Source organism: Anabrus simplex, chromosome 1 (genome assembly GCF_040414725.1).
Source record: "Anabrus simplex isolate iqAnaSimp1 chromosome 1, ASM4041472v1, whole genome shotgun sequence".
NCBI lineage: Eukaryota > Metazoa > Arthropoda > Insecta > Orthoptera > Tettigoniidae > Anabrus > Anabrus simplex.
The window spans coordinates 1,505,987,750-1,506,001,005 of record NC_090265.1 but is presented as its reverse complement, the minus strand read 5'-3'; the positions used below and the strand labels follow the sequence as shown (position 1 = coordinate 1,506,001,005).

At 38.0% G+C, this 13,256-nt stretch overlaps 1 protein-coding gene across 1 annotated transcript in view; it reads left to right on the top strand.

Annotated features, from left to right (window-relative positions):
- Positions 1-13,256, top strand: part of LOC136858449 (chromatin assembly factor 1 subunit A-B) — a 123,205-nt gene that overhangs the window by 65,706 nt on the left and 44,243 nt on the right. The window contains exon 9 of the mRNA XM_067137999.2: positions 12,419-12,601. Coding sequence (XP_066994100.2) covers positions 12,419-12,601 — 183 coding nt within the window. The remainder of the gene's footprint in view (positions 1-12,418; positions 12,602-13,256) is intronic.

Here is a 13,256-nt window from a genome sequence, read left to right as displayed (position 1 = left end):
ATTCCCCTGTAGTTCTTCAAAACTTTCTTATCACCTTTCTTGAAAATTGGGATGATTATTCCTTTTTGCCAATCCTCAGGGACCTCCTTATTCTCCCGGACATTCCTGAGAACCCGATATGTCCACAGCAGGCCTACAGCTCCAGCTGCCTTTATCATCTCCACTGAAATTTCATCTATTCCAGCAGTTTTTCCATTCTTCATCTTTCTTACTGCCATTTCAATTTCATTCATTGTAATTTCTTTATCCATTTCTTCATCAACTAATTGCCTTTCCTGGTCGTCCATTGAATGACTGTCATCCGTTCTTATGTTCAGCAGCTTCTGAAAATACTCTCTCCATCTATTTCTTATTTCTTCTGGCTTTGTTAAAATTATGCCACCTTCATCCTTCACAAATCTGGTGTTTACTTGATCTCTCTTTTTGTTTCTTAAGATACCATACAGTAATTTCTTGCTGCCCTGCGTATTATCTCTCAATTTCTGTGTGAATAAGGCCCAGCTTTTCCTCTTTTCTTCCTCCTCTACTTTCTTGGCCAAATTCTTTGCCTCCACATATTTTCTTCTACTTTCTTCAGAGATGTTTTCCATGCTTTCCATGCCATTTTCTTTTCCTTCACTTTGATCTTTACCCTATCATTCCACCAGTGTGTTTCTTTGTCTTTCACATTTCCTGATGTTCTACCACACACCTTTTCTGCACATCCATTATAAAATCAAAGATAAATAAGCTAAATAAATTTTAAATAAATGAATTACTACAATGAAACAATTACAATTTTATTTCAAGAAGTAAATTACGAGTAAAAAAGGACATTTTGTGAAAAATATAAGTGTTCTTTACAAGTAATTAGGTTACTTTTACTCGGTTACTTCCCGACTCTATTCATATACTATAGAGCAGGGATAGCCACTAACCTTAATTTTGGGAGCCGCATATTTAGGAGCAAATTTAGGAGACAAAACTGGGAGCATGTTTAGAAAATGGTTTATAAAATGAAGAGACATTTTTCGTTTTATAACAAATGAAGGAACCTTTATTTTCTACACTACACAGAACGTTATTGTTCAGGTACGAGTCAAGGAATGAAATTTTACTTTTCACAAGTGCTTTTTTGCTGTTAGTTTTTTGAAATCTGGCTTATAATTGGTAAGCCCAGTTCGCACAAGTTAACTTAAATGTTCATCAGTTAGTTAAGATCAATATTTAGATTTAATAAATTTAAGCGTTGAGTACTGTGATTCACACACACACACACACACACACACATGTAGTCCAAAAGATTGAGATAAGTCTCTTAGCACACTCTTTTGTTTGTGGGTATTTTTCTTCTGGAGCATTCTTCCAAAAATCTATGATAGAAACGCCACTTCTTTGAGTCCTTTTACTCCTTCGTCCTCTTGCATTTCTAGTAGCTCCAACTCTACACTTGCTGTATCCTTTGTTATTGGTGATGAAACAAGACAGTCATCGCCCACAACATCAACAGCAAAAGGATTTTTCAGGAATGAAAATGAAGGTTTAATTGATCTCAAATCATTAAATAACGTTAAGCTGCACATTGCTGCTACTGACTGCCGCCGGCCGCAAGGTGTTGTTAGTTTCCATTAATTATATAAATTAATTTTACTCTAAGCTTGGTGTCAAGAGCCGCACGAGACTGACTCAAGAGCCGCATGCGGCTCGCGAGCTTCGTTGTGGCCAGCCCTGCTATAGAGCATCCAGAGTTAAGAAACGTCTATAGGCCTTCTGGGCTTGCTGCCTTCCACTGTTGCCATATTCGCTCACTCACCGCAGCTCGGACACTGCTTGTGAAATACAGTGACGATATAAAATTATACATCGCTTTGTACAGCTGTTGCAAGATCGAATAGTAGATATACCGTATTTACCCAAATAATCCCCGCCGTCGAATGATGCCCGCACCCTCATTTTAGAAAGGCTCATTTTGAAAAAAATGAAATGAACTAAAATTCCTTTCATCGGAAGAGTAACTTAGGCATAAACAAATATTTCGTATCACTCCGCGAGGTCCACGTGGTCTTTACGCAAATATCACTGCTATGAAATATATTTTTCATGAAAATGAGCAAGTAGGTCTACTTACGTGACAGGTATTTCATTAATCTGAACTTGCAATAGGCTCGATTCCCTGTAGATGGAAGATTCATTGTCTCTTGCATCACTAGAATCCTCTCCTAAATTACTTACAAGTTCGTCACACTCCACGTTTAATGCCCGTAGGTGGCTGGAATATCTAATTGAAAGATAAAATCACAGCGACGAGTAATATGATCAAGATTATGCAATTAATCAACGTCCTAGATGGATAAAAGAACATGTGACATATTCCCAGGACTACGACGACTCTGATTTTCAGACACATTTTAGGTTATCTAAAGCTTCCGAACATAACCTGGAATTCCCAACACATAAAATGAATTCCCGGTTATAGCTAATATCTTTTACAGTACACGATTGGTGACTTTTAATGAAGAATGAAGGAATACTGACTTATTTTTTGAGTGACCTACAATGTGTAGGCTATAATTGGTTTTTCTTATTCCCTTTGTTAATGCTTTCTGCCACCAAGTTCAACAACAATTCACTCTCTTGGAAAGTCATATTAGGCTTCTTTCTCCGTTTCTGCTCAATAGCGGACAGAATTTATGCAAATTATTTGCAAACCCCGAATGGAATTGAAAACTTGTTTACAATTTGATAGTGGCGGCAGCACGTAGTAATTTGTTTTCTGTACGTCAATATGAAAAAATGCGGTTTAATCTGAGATTGAAACGAAAACTTAGTTTTGGTAAACCGAGATAATAAATTCTGTGGTGAATACGGAAGTGAGCGTTATCAGAAATAATGACATATCCAAGTTTCGAAAATCTAAGATAACAGCAAAAGTTACCGACGTTGGTGAGTACGGGCCTAAAACACTTCTCACACGTGGTCTCTCTTTACTGGTCAGTAACACGACCGATGGAGGATAATTCTTTTCATGCAATGTAAACACTTGAAATAGACACACAGGCAAAATCTGATGTTAATTTTGCGATACAGTAAAACCTTGTTAATTCAAAGTCTTTGAAATACAGAAATCGGACTTCCAATTATGTGATTTCGAATTAACAGCCATCTTGTAATTCAGAAATGCCAACCCTCGCCAGTTTTTGCGGATTCTGCTTTTCCACGTACTGCCTGCAACGTGATATTGTGGCTTTCCTTAAAACGCTGAATACAAAAGAATTACGATTTCACTCTATTTTCAACTGTGAAACACACTATAGTGCACGTTCCAGAAGACGCGTTCTATCGTGACGTGGAGAAATTTTGAATGTAAATTACTCTGTAAAATACGGTACTCTTTTTAAAAAATGTAAAGTCAGTTAAGAATTAAAAGTCTGAATTGTTTTCTGTTTAAATATGACATATGGGGACAGTTTTCTTCCATCTATGGTTGCACAAAGCATAACTGTACACTCAGCATCGAAAACTAAGTGAGCCAGGAGCGTGTTGGCAACCTTGACGCAAATAAAACCCGCACCCCAATTTCGTGCCTCGAATTTGTTTAAAAATATTGCGGGGATTATTCGCGTAAATATGGTAATAATAAAAATTGTTCTGGAAAATATTGTCCAATAGCAGTATTATAAGAAGCGGATGGCCTAGGGCAGGGATGGCGAACCTTTTCTAACTAGTGTGCCATTTTAGGTCTGGATTATTATTCTCAACTGTCTACTGCGCCACTTGTTATTTTCGTTTGTAATGGATACAACCACCGCCCCTGCCCCCACTCACCATCGCCACCACTCACTTCCATTCCTAATTCCAAATTATGTTTCATAATATGTTATTTACGTTATTACATATATGTATGTGTGTGTGTATATTGTAAAATACCAAATACATCTGATTGCATGTTTCATGGTCGTATTTTGCGAATACCGCAAAAATACTTAGTAGTTGTGTAATTTATGTTAGGTGCATAACTTGTCTTCAGAACGTTCATTGTAGAAAATAGCTGCTTGCAGGCGTATGACGACCCAAACAAAGTAAGTAGCGCAGTAGCAAGTTTATTCATGGCTGAAAATTTTTGTGGGAGGCTGTTCCACTGTTCAAGTATTAAGTTTCTCCAAATCTCGAAATTGGGATAATTTCTTGGCAATTATTTGTCTTACAAAATTCACAACAATAAATCGTTACTGACTAAGAATAATTACGCAATGCCGGCAACCACACACAAGCCAAACTTCACTAATTCACTGATATGGGTGAGCGAATTGCTCGTTGGCCGCATCTGGCATTTACTTCACTTGACTTCCGGACCTATCAGTGTTGTAGTGTTGCCATAATGCACGTTCGAATTGGAACTAGAATTTAGATTTTCGGTACTTCTTTCTTAAACTTGAAACACTATGTACGATGCACGAGATATGTATAATCTATAGAACAAAACGTACATAAAAATTTTAATATGTGCATGTGGTGTGCCACCAAAATCATGTTCGCGTGTCACCTAATGACACGCGTGGCATAGGTTCGCCATCCCTGGCCTAGGGGCTGCATAATAAGATACTTTAATTAAAATATGCCCAAAACTTTATTTTTACAAATAGAACAAGTTGCTTTCCTTTGATTTCATAAGACTCGCGCATAGCTTGAGTAATACTAAGGAAGAAGAATATATTATAACCACTTTAAAACAATGAGGGAGCCAGCCCTCATTAACAGGTACCATTCAGTTTACAACAAGTGAGGGGAAGGTTTCTTACTCTGAACACCTAGAGCATAACCAGGCTATCCAGCCACAATAAACATTACAATTTAAATTAAAACACTCTTCAAAATAAGCGGAGAACACTTAAACAAATATAATACCAAGGGAAAACCAGAGTTTACACAGAGTTAGTTAATAGCCTCCATATTTCGAAACCATTTCTCAAAGGCATGTTAAGAAATGTCCCCAAATAATTAACAGCACCATTAAAATACGACGCTTGATACAACCTTCAAGTACTTGCACGACTTAGCAGAGGCTTATTCCTCAACATAGAAGATTTCAGATCGCCCATAGTACAGGCACTTCCCTGAAGGGGAAATCATCATTACAAAAGAATACAAGCTATTTCTAAACACCAGCGGGTCTACACCCTTGAAGCTCTCAGAAGAGAAGCTAAAACGTTACAAGTTTACTATGAATATATGTTAATAAGCGTTTTCTAATACTTCAGGGCCATACCATACATTGACATTCCAAGAAAAGAATCAAAGTCCTACTCTCTTACCTTCACACTAGAAACCGGGGACGAAGGGCCAGGGAAAGAGCCCGATATGGGTTCGCACAGCTCAAGTGCCAGCAGGCAATTCACAGCCGGCAGCGTGAGCACCGCGAGCAGCGGCCAAGGTCAAGTCTGACGCAACTCCCCCAGAGTGGCGAGGAGGAAAGGGAAGGGATGTGAAGCAAAGAGAGGGAGACCTCGATCCGAAGGGAGGGGCTTCAGAGCAAGAACATTCTCAATTTCTGTGAAGCCGTGCGGGGAACAAGGGTAATGATTTATTATTTAAGGGGTAACCCATATCAAATAAAGAATACATTAAAAATACATCCAACAAGTTCACAATACACAAGACAGCTTGCAAGCATAATAAGGCACATGAAAAGAAAACAAACGATGGCAGGGGAGACAAAATTTTTTCATCTCACAATAATAATAATAATAATAATGATATAAATGCTCGATTTTCTCCAGTCATTAATGAAATTACAATTATGAAATTTCGTTTCGCCATATCATTTCTAAGGATATCTGTCCACTGACGATATCATTAGAAATAGAGTAAGAGTTTGAACATGTAGGGATGCAAACTAAATAATAATAATAATAATAATAATAATAATAATAATAATAATAACATGCATGCCCAGAGCCAGAAATGATTATATCTTGTTTTTATTTCTAAAAAAGTTTCACAATCGTTGTTGCTTTAAGGGAGCGGAGTGCTGAGTTTATTAGCCCCCAGAAACATTTCGCTATTAAGGCAAATACTGTGTGGTTACAACACAGGAAGCTCCGTTAAGGATTGATGACTGAGATATCTCTGTCGGTGATGTATCCTTCAGGTCACTTCAAATAAATTTAGTCATAACTGACAACAGATGCAAGATGTTTATCACAAAATATAACTTAAATATTCTTCCGCAACATACAATACAGAATGCTGAATGACTAATTCATATGAGAACACGAAAACACACAAGCACAGACAGATAAATACAGTAAAATATAAATATAATTTGAAAATAAATCCATCTACTCTACTTACATTATCAGCAATGTAGAGATTTCAAGGCAGAGGTGGAATGTTGATCTTTTCCATTTACACACTGCTTGAGGTATCTTCGTCTGAAGAATCGCCAAGGTGGACAGTGGCGGGTTCGATGTTGTCCTGAATTTCACCAGCCTTCCACATATCGTCTTCAATTTTCTTAACATGATTCACATGATTTCTCCAGTTATCAGGTGTGACATGCTAAACCTTCCTCAATTAACCTTTGCATTTCTTTCACTTTGAAGTCCGTATTATGTAAGCTCACATAAAGTTTTACCTGAGCCCATACGAGTTCAGTGGGGTTTAATTTGCATTGGTTGAGGGGCAGTTGAAGTACTGTGTGTTCTCTTTCTGAAGCAAATTCATCTATCTTATATTTAATGTACAGTGAAACCTCGATTCTCCGTTTTTCGAGGGACCGTGAAAATAAAACGTACAACACGGGAAAACGGAAAATCCGGGAATGAATGAAAACTATCAATTTGGCTAAACATCACAAAAATGAAATATGTATAATTATAATCTTACAAAAAATCCTAAACCAAACCAAACTACAGCCCCAGTGAGACTTTGCCTGCCAAGCGACCGCTGCTCAGCCCGAAGGCCTGCAGATTACGAGGGGCACATCGTCAGTGCGACGAATCCTCTCGGCCGATATTCCTGGCTCTGTAGATCGGGGTCGCATCTCACCATTAGATACGGTAGCTCCACAATTGAAGGTAATCACGTAGGCTAAGTGGACCTGGAACCAGACTTATATCTAGGTAAAATTGCCTGACCTGGTCGCAATCGAACCCGGGCCCTCTGGATGAGAGCCGGGCATGTTAGACCGCGAACCGCATTAATTACCGGTACGCGAGTTCAAAATCTCGATACTTTATATTCAATTTTACAGGGGAATCTTCGTCAGTTTCCCGTGAAAACTTCTTTCAGTTCAGCAACTTTGATTACGCTAGCCAAACTCTTCGAAAAATCTAACAACGCCAAGCCAAACGACAATCGACCACAAGTACGGTAGCTTTTAATTCTCTCATCTAATAAAGTAAAGCATATTAGATACAAAAGCACCCAAAATGATGGCGAAATCCGTTCATTTCTTAATCTTTCATTGTAATTTGGTCCCCGGTATACTGTTCGTAGTCAGTTTCTGGAAATCTCGTACCGCGCAAATTAGGCCTACATCGACTTTTAAAGGTTATGTTGAACTCGAAAACATGGTTTCGAATGTAAGTATCGATTCTTAAAAGTTCTCGAATACATTATATTCAATTCTGCGCGTCACAAATCCAATCAAATTAGAAAGATAAAAGAAATATCATAACTTCAGAAATTACGGTTATTCGTGACCTTGAGGTCATCTGGAAAGTGCGCTCGCTGCACATGTCAGTACGAGTTTGAAATGATACCAATCATTTAAAATGTAACGTGCGCAAGTAAAACGACTGCGGTTTTTGGTATTTTAACACGAAAACGTAAAATTCCCAGTCTTACATTAGTAACAGTAATAGGCAATCCCAAGACCTCCCATGGCTTTCTTTTTTTTTAAATGTAAGGTGCAACATCTGTTTTCGTCTCGCTAACATAATCATGTACGATAATATAAAAAATACTGAATTTGTGTTAAGGAGCAGTTTCGATTCCTGCCTGAAAGCCCACTTAGGTCTGCAGTGCCCTGAGCAAAGTGCCGAAAACCCCTTCGGCAGTACGATCGAAAAAATGTAAATAAGAAAACATCTAACCCTGGACATAATATGGACGTTTTATAAGTGCGAACATTTGACGAAACTCGTTCCGTCTTCACGCAGAGCTGTAGAAATACGCCGTGTCTTCTAGCAATTGCTGTGGCCACTCTCTGCCCTATGATTTTCCGAGATTCTCTCAACAATACCACCAGAATGCGATGCTAAGATGGTCCCTTATGCAAGTTCATCGCCGAACGCCAAGATCCATAAATATGCCATAGCCGTCCTTTCGTGAGATACAGTTTATTAAAAAACGATTGATCGAGGATTTAGCGTTGATGGGACTGGAATTTCTGGACGGTTGATCCGGGAAATCGTTTCTTCGAGGAACGGATAATGCAGGACTTTTACAACGTGATTTAATTATGATGCTCTCGGGACCACGTAATTTGAACGCATATTCCGGGAAAACGTACTTTCCGGGAACGGATAATCGAGGTTCCACTGTATTTTCCCTTTTCCATAGGAATAATATCCATTAAGTCTTTTTTCAACATTTCATCTTTGTATTGAATATGATGTTCCCTCATCCATTCTTGCATATCACATTTTTTCCAGCTTCTTGTCAGTATATGCTTATGGAATTTGGAAGCAAGTTTGGCAAAAGTTTTTTGATAAAGTATGTTTCATAACACACTCTGTCCATCTCATCATGTGTGTTGGCAGTATTTTTCTTACACAAAAAGATATATTCAGCATTAGGCATGAATCCATTTTTTGTTATCAGTGTGAACATAAGCAAATCGTGGCCCATGAGTGGTAGGAGTTTTCAACCCTGTTGAAAGCCCTGCAAGGAAAGCTTGTCTTGGTGTTATAATTCTTTTATCCTTCCACTCTTTAGCAACGGTTATTCCAGTGTTAGCCCAATTTCATTTGTATAAACAATGTTCCAGCCTTCTTCTCCATACTTTTTAATTTGTCGGAAGTACTTATGACGCCAAGACACAATATCCTCCCTTTCTATTAACATTGCTCTATTTCCCCTTCTCTCGTACACAAAGTACATTTTTTTAAATCGGGTGGTTTGGGGTTACTGTTTGCAGAATTGAAGATAGTGTTCAGAGTTGGCGGGTCATTTCTAAAATAGATTTCATGAACAATACGCCATATTCCACTTCTGACAAAATCGTCGTATGTAATGTGTCTGGAATTACTGCGAATTAACTTTTTCCTTTCCCGCTTCTTGCTGGGACTCTGGAGTGGCCTTTTGCCTGCCTTTCTTCCTTATTTTGAAGATGGAAGCCTTTGCGTCTTCGTCTACTACCTACACTTTGTCCTGGATACTTTGTTTTCAAATATGAAAATGTATTAAGCACCATTTGCCTTTCCTTTCTCCTGAGAACTTGACCACTTTTCCTTATCACATGTTCAGCCATGGCTTAAAAATACTACTCGCTGATTGATTATATGAAATACTAAACAGACAAAAATAATATACACGATACACACAACCAAAAGCAATGCAATAAACGAACAACGAAACACAGTATATTTATAATAAAACACTATGCATTTCGGAAAGACGATTACTTCAATCTGCTGAATATCTCCCTTACCTAAGCAATCACTGTAATGAGTGTGACACACGCTGCGCTGACCTCACTAATGATAATTCGCAGTAGTTAAGCTGAGTTATTACGCGTGTTGACTACTGTACACACTTCCGCACTACATGCTGAACTGTGGCACACGATGTGACAAGCATGGCCGGTTGTTCCATGTAGTGAGCTGCATATGTAATATTTTAAAGGATAAACCCAAAGATATCAAAATGATTTTACGTCTTCTTCAGAATCGTATGGCTTAAACAATGCTTTTCTCATAAGAAAAATACCGTATTTACTCATGTATTAGACCTCCTCGCGTATTAGACGCCCCCGCCCTGGCTTTTCGAGATGAAGAAAATGAAAAAATCTCACCTATAAAACCCTCCAACATAATTCGTCAGAGAACGACGATTCTGCTTCGAAGCGGGTACAAGTCTTAATGCAGCTGTGATGACATCGCACAAATTTGTGAATAGTTTCGTCCGTACGACCTACACAATGAAAACGCGTCGAATCCATACGGTACATCTGTGTTTCGTAGTTAAGAAATATCCGCCTATGTAGCGTAGGTCTACTGCAGCTCTGATGACGTCGCACAAATAGATGAATAGGCCTAGCTTCGTGTCCAACCCACGTTTTGCAAGCGTGCATCAGTCATGCTATATGTCTGTGTTTTGTAGTTAATAATGTCCGTCAGCGTAATGATTACCACAATTAGTTGCTGTTTTCGGGGATCTGACTTCGATTCCCGGTACTGGACTGCCAGAGATCTACGAATGGCAGGAAGGTTGATATGCGGTAAAAGCGGTACATGTAACTCCCCTCCACTGGGGGTGTGTCGAAAAAGAGCTGTACCACCTCAGGATGAGGAAACGAGTTTACTTTAGTTGAGAAATATTCGCGGTTGTTGCTATTTATACAGCAGGCGAGATCATTAACAAAGTGGTCGTTTAATATCTCGTAACTCGGGCCAATATAGGTATATATTTGGAGAGAAGTAAGTTTAAAACGTGATAAAAGCTATCCAATTAAAACGATTGTTTTACTCGCCAACGTACCTAACAAAAAATAATAATAATAATAATAATAACATACATACATAATCATTATAGACTGTTATGCCTTTCAGCGTTCAGTCTGCAAGCCTCTAAGAATTTACTAAACGTCGCCACAATCCTCGATTTGCAACTAGTGTTGTGGCCTCATTTAGTTCTTATAATAATAATAATAATAATAATAATAATAATAATAATAATAATAATAATTTTATGTCCCCATGTACTTTAAATGTTTTTCAGAGACGCCGAACAAAACATACTAGGGTATGCGTTAATAAAAAAAGACAACGAACGTACGAAATTAAACATTATGATAATAAAACGCATTACCACCACACCTGTAGATATCCATAAATGCGGTATATTTTCCTGTTATTTTTATTTTTTCCGTCGAACTGTTGGAACTATTAGGGCGATAATATACCTAACCTAAAATATGTGGTCTGTCTTATCTCGTGGACAGCTGTTTACCCAAATCCTGATGTGATAAATGTAGAGAACAAGCATGAAATGTACTTAAAAATAAGGGTCTGTTTCAACAGCCGCAGTTATCAAAAGAATGTTTCCAGTTACTATGTATTACATTCAGAAGTACAACTCGTAACATACGCTAGTTATCAGCTGATGGTTTGGCATTCCTTCTACAGCTTGGCTTTATTCGGAAGGAGTGCCTTCTGCCACATATACACCAATTGGGAATATCAGAGACCATCTGGGAATAGATTTACACTGTTTAGACTCTATAGTCGGGAACAAAATTATTTTTAAAAGGTTCAAAAAGACGGGACCTTGTATGTTCTTGATTGCAGTGCATGGCTCAAAGAGGTGGAGCATGGCTGATGCGACTGGCAAGAGATAGCAGTGAAGATGACATCACTTAGAATGCTGACACGCCGGTAGCACGGCAGGGAAGTTGGCGGCACAAGGCGATAATTCAAATGAAAGCAGTGATCAGGTTTACTGTATGGTAGGCCTACTACTGAACTGACAGAGACAAATGACTAGCCATTAACTTCTTTTGTGTCAATAGTTAATTATATGATAACACGATACCCTTATCCCTTTCTTCTACGGGATCGAGTATGAAGTGAGACGAATCTTCGTAGCGAGTTTTTACGACTGTATGCCCTTCCTGATGTCAACCTCACCAGAGGAATTAATGAGATGTAGCGAATGGCGTGATATGAGTAACTAAAACAAACTTTAGTATGTACCGTAGGCCTAAAAGTCATGTTCACCATTTATTGTCTTTTTACGTTTAGAAATACTGCCTTCCGTTGAAAATAGCCAGTATAACTTAAATATGTTCTAAGTTTGTTAAATAATAGTATAGAATGTTTATAACCTAGAAGTCATGTGTTCGCTGCACACAATTTTGAGGTTCACATATTGGACCCCCCTGTACTATTTTTGGCTGTAAAAGTGGAGAAAAAAAGGGGTCTCATACGCGAGTAAATACGGTAATACATTTGGATGGGAATTAATTATAATTCTTATAATACCAATAGAAGTAAAAGCCCATAAGACCTGTAGTCTTTTCTTAACCCTGGATGCTGTATAGAGTAACATGTAATCAGATGAGAGGGAGGGGAGACATTAAACTGAAAGTTTCAACATTGAATCAACATCATTGAATGTAGTAGAACAGACTAAAACCTTCAGGTAAGATAGCATGTGTTATAATGTTTATGCAGCATGCATTCCTTATAAAGTAATTTTTGTTTCTGTTTTACAGAAATTGTTTGATTATGAAGTGGACTCTGATGAAGAGTGGGAGGAAGAAGAGCCTGGTGAGTCATTACATGGGTCAGATGATGAAAAGGAGTCTGAGGATGAATATGAAGTTGATAATGACTTCTTTGTTCCTCATGGCTATCTTAGTGAAGAAGAGAATGAACATGAGGAAGATGAGAAAGTGGTAAGAAAATTATTAATAAACTTACAGGATAGTAGTTCGGCCTATCAAGTTACAAACTATTCTTCATACACTAAAATTTGTAATTCTTACTGCATGATGTAATAAAGATATTTGTCATAATATATTACTTACCATGATCAAATAAAGGCAACACTGTTATCACAGTCAGGAGTGCTGCATATGTCAAGAACAGTAGAATTGATTTTAAACCATATGGAACGGAATGTAGTGAGAATGATTATTAGTGCAAATAGGTGTAAACTATTTCGTGGTGATACAGTGAAGCTGTAAAGCATTGCGTTGCGGCGTAGTATACTGGTAAAGCTGTGTATGTGGACTACTTTTGATGCTGGAAACATATGAAGAATTAGAGGAAAATAGTTTACTATAAGAATGGCAGATGTGAGTGTGGAATATAATAGAAGTGGAAAGATCTTGGAGACAATGGCTAGCCCCAGTTTATATTTATTTTGAGGTATGTGGCATACATGAAAGTGATGCTTCCTTGCTAGTTGCAATGGGGAATTATGAAGACTGTTAGCTCATTCAGTGAAGCTATTATGAAGATAAAATTTGATGTATGAATATATAATAGAAATTGTGTCAAAGTGTTCTGTATTCTTATCGAAACAGACTTTCATCCTATTAGGTCGTG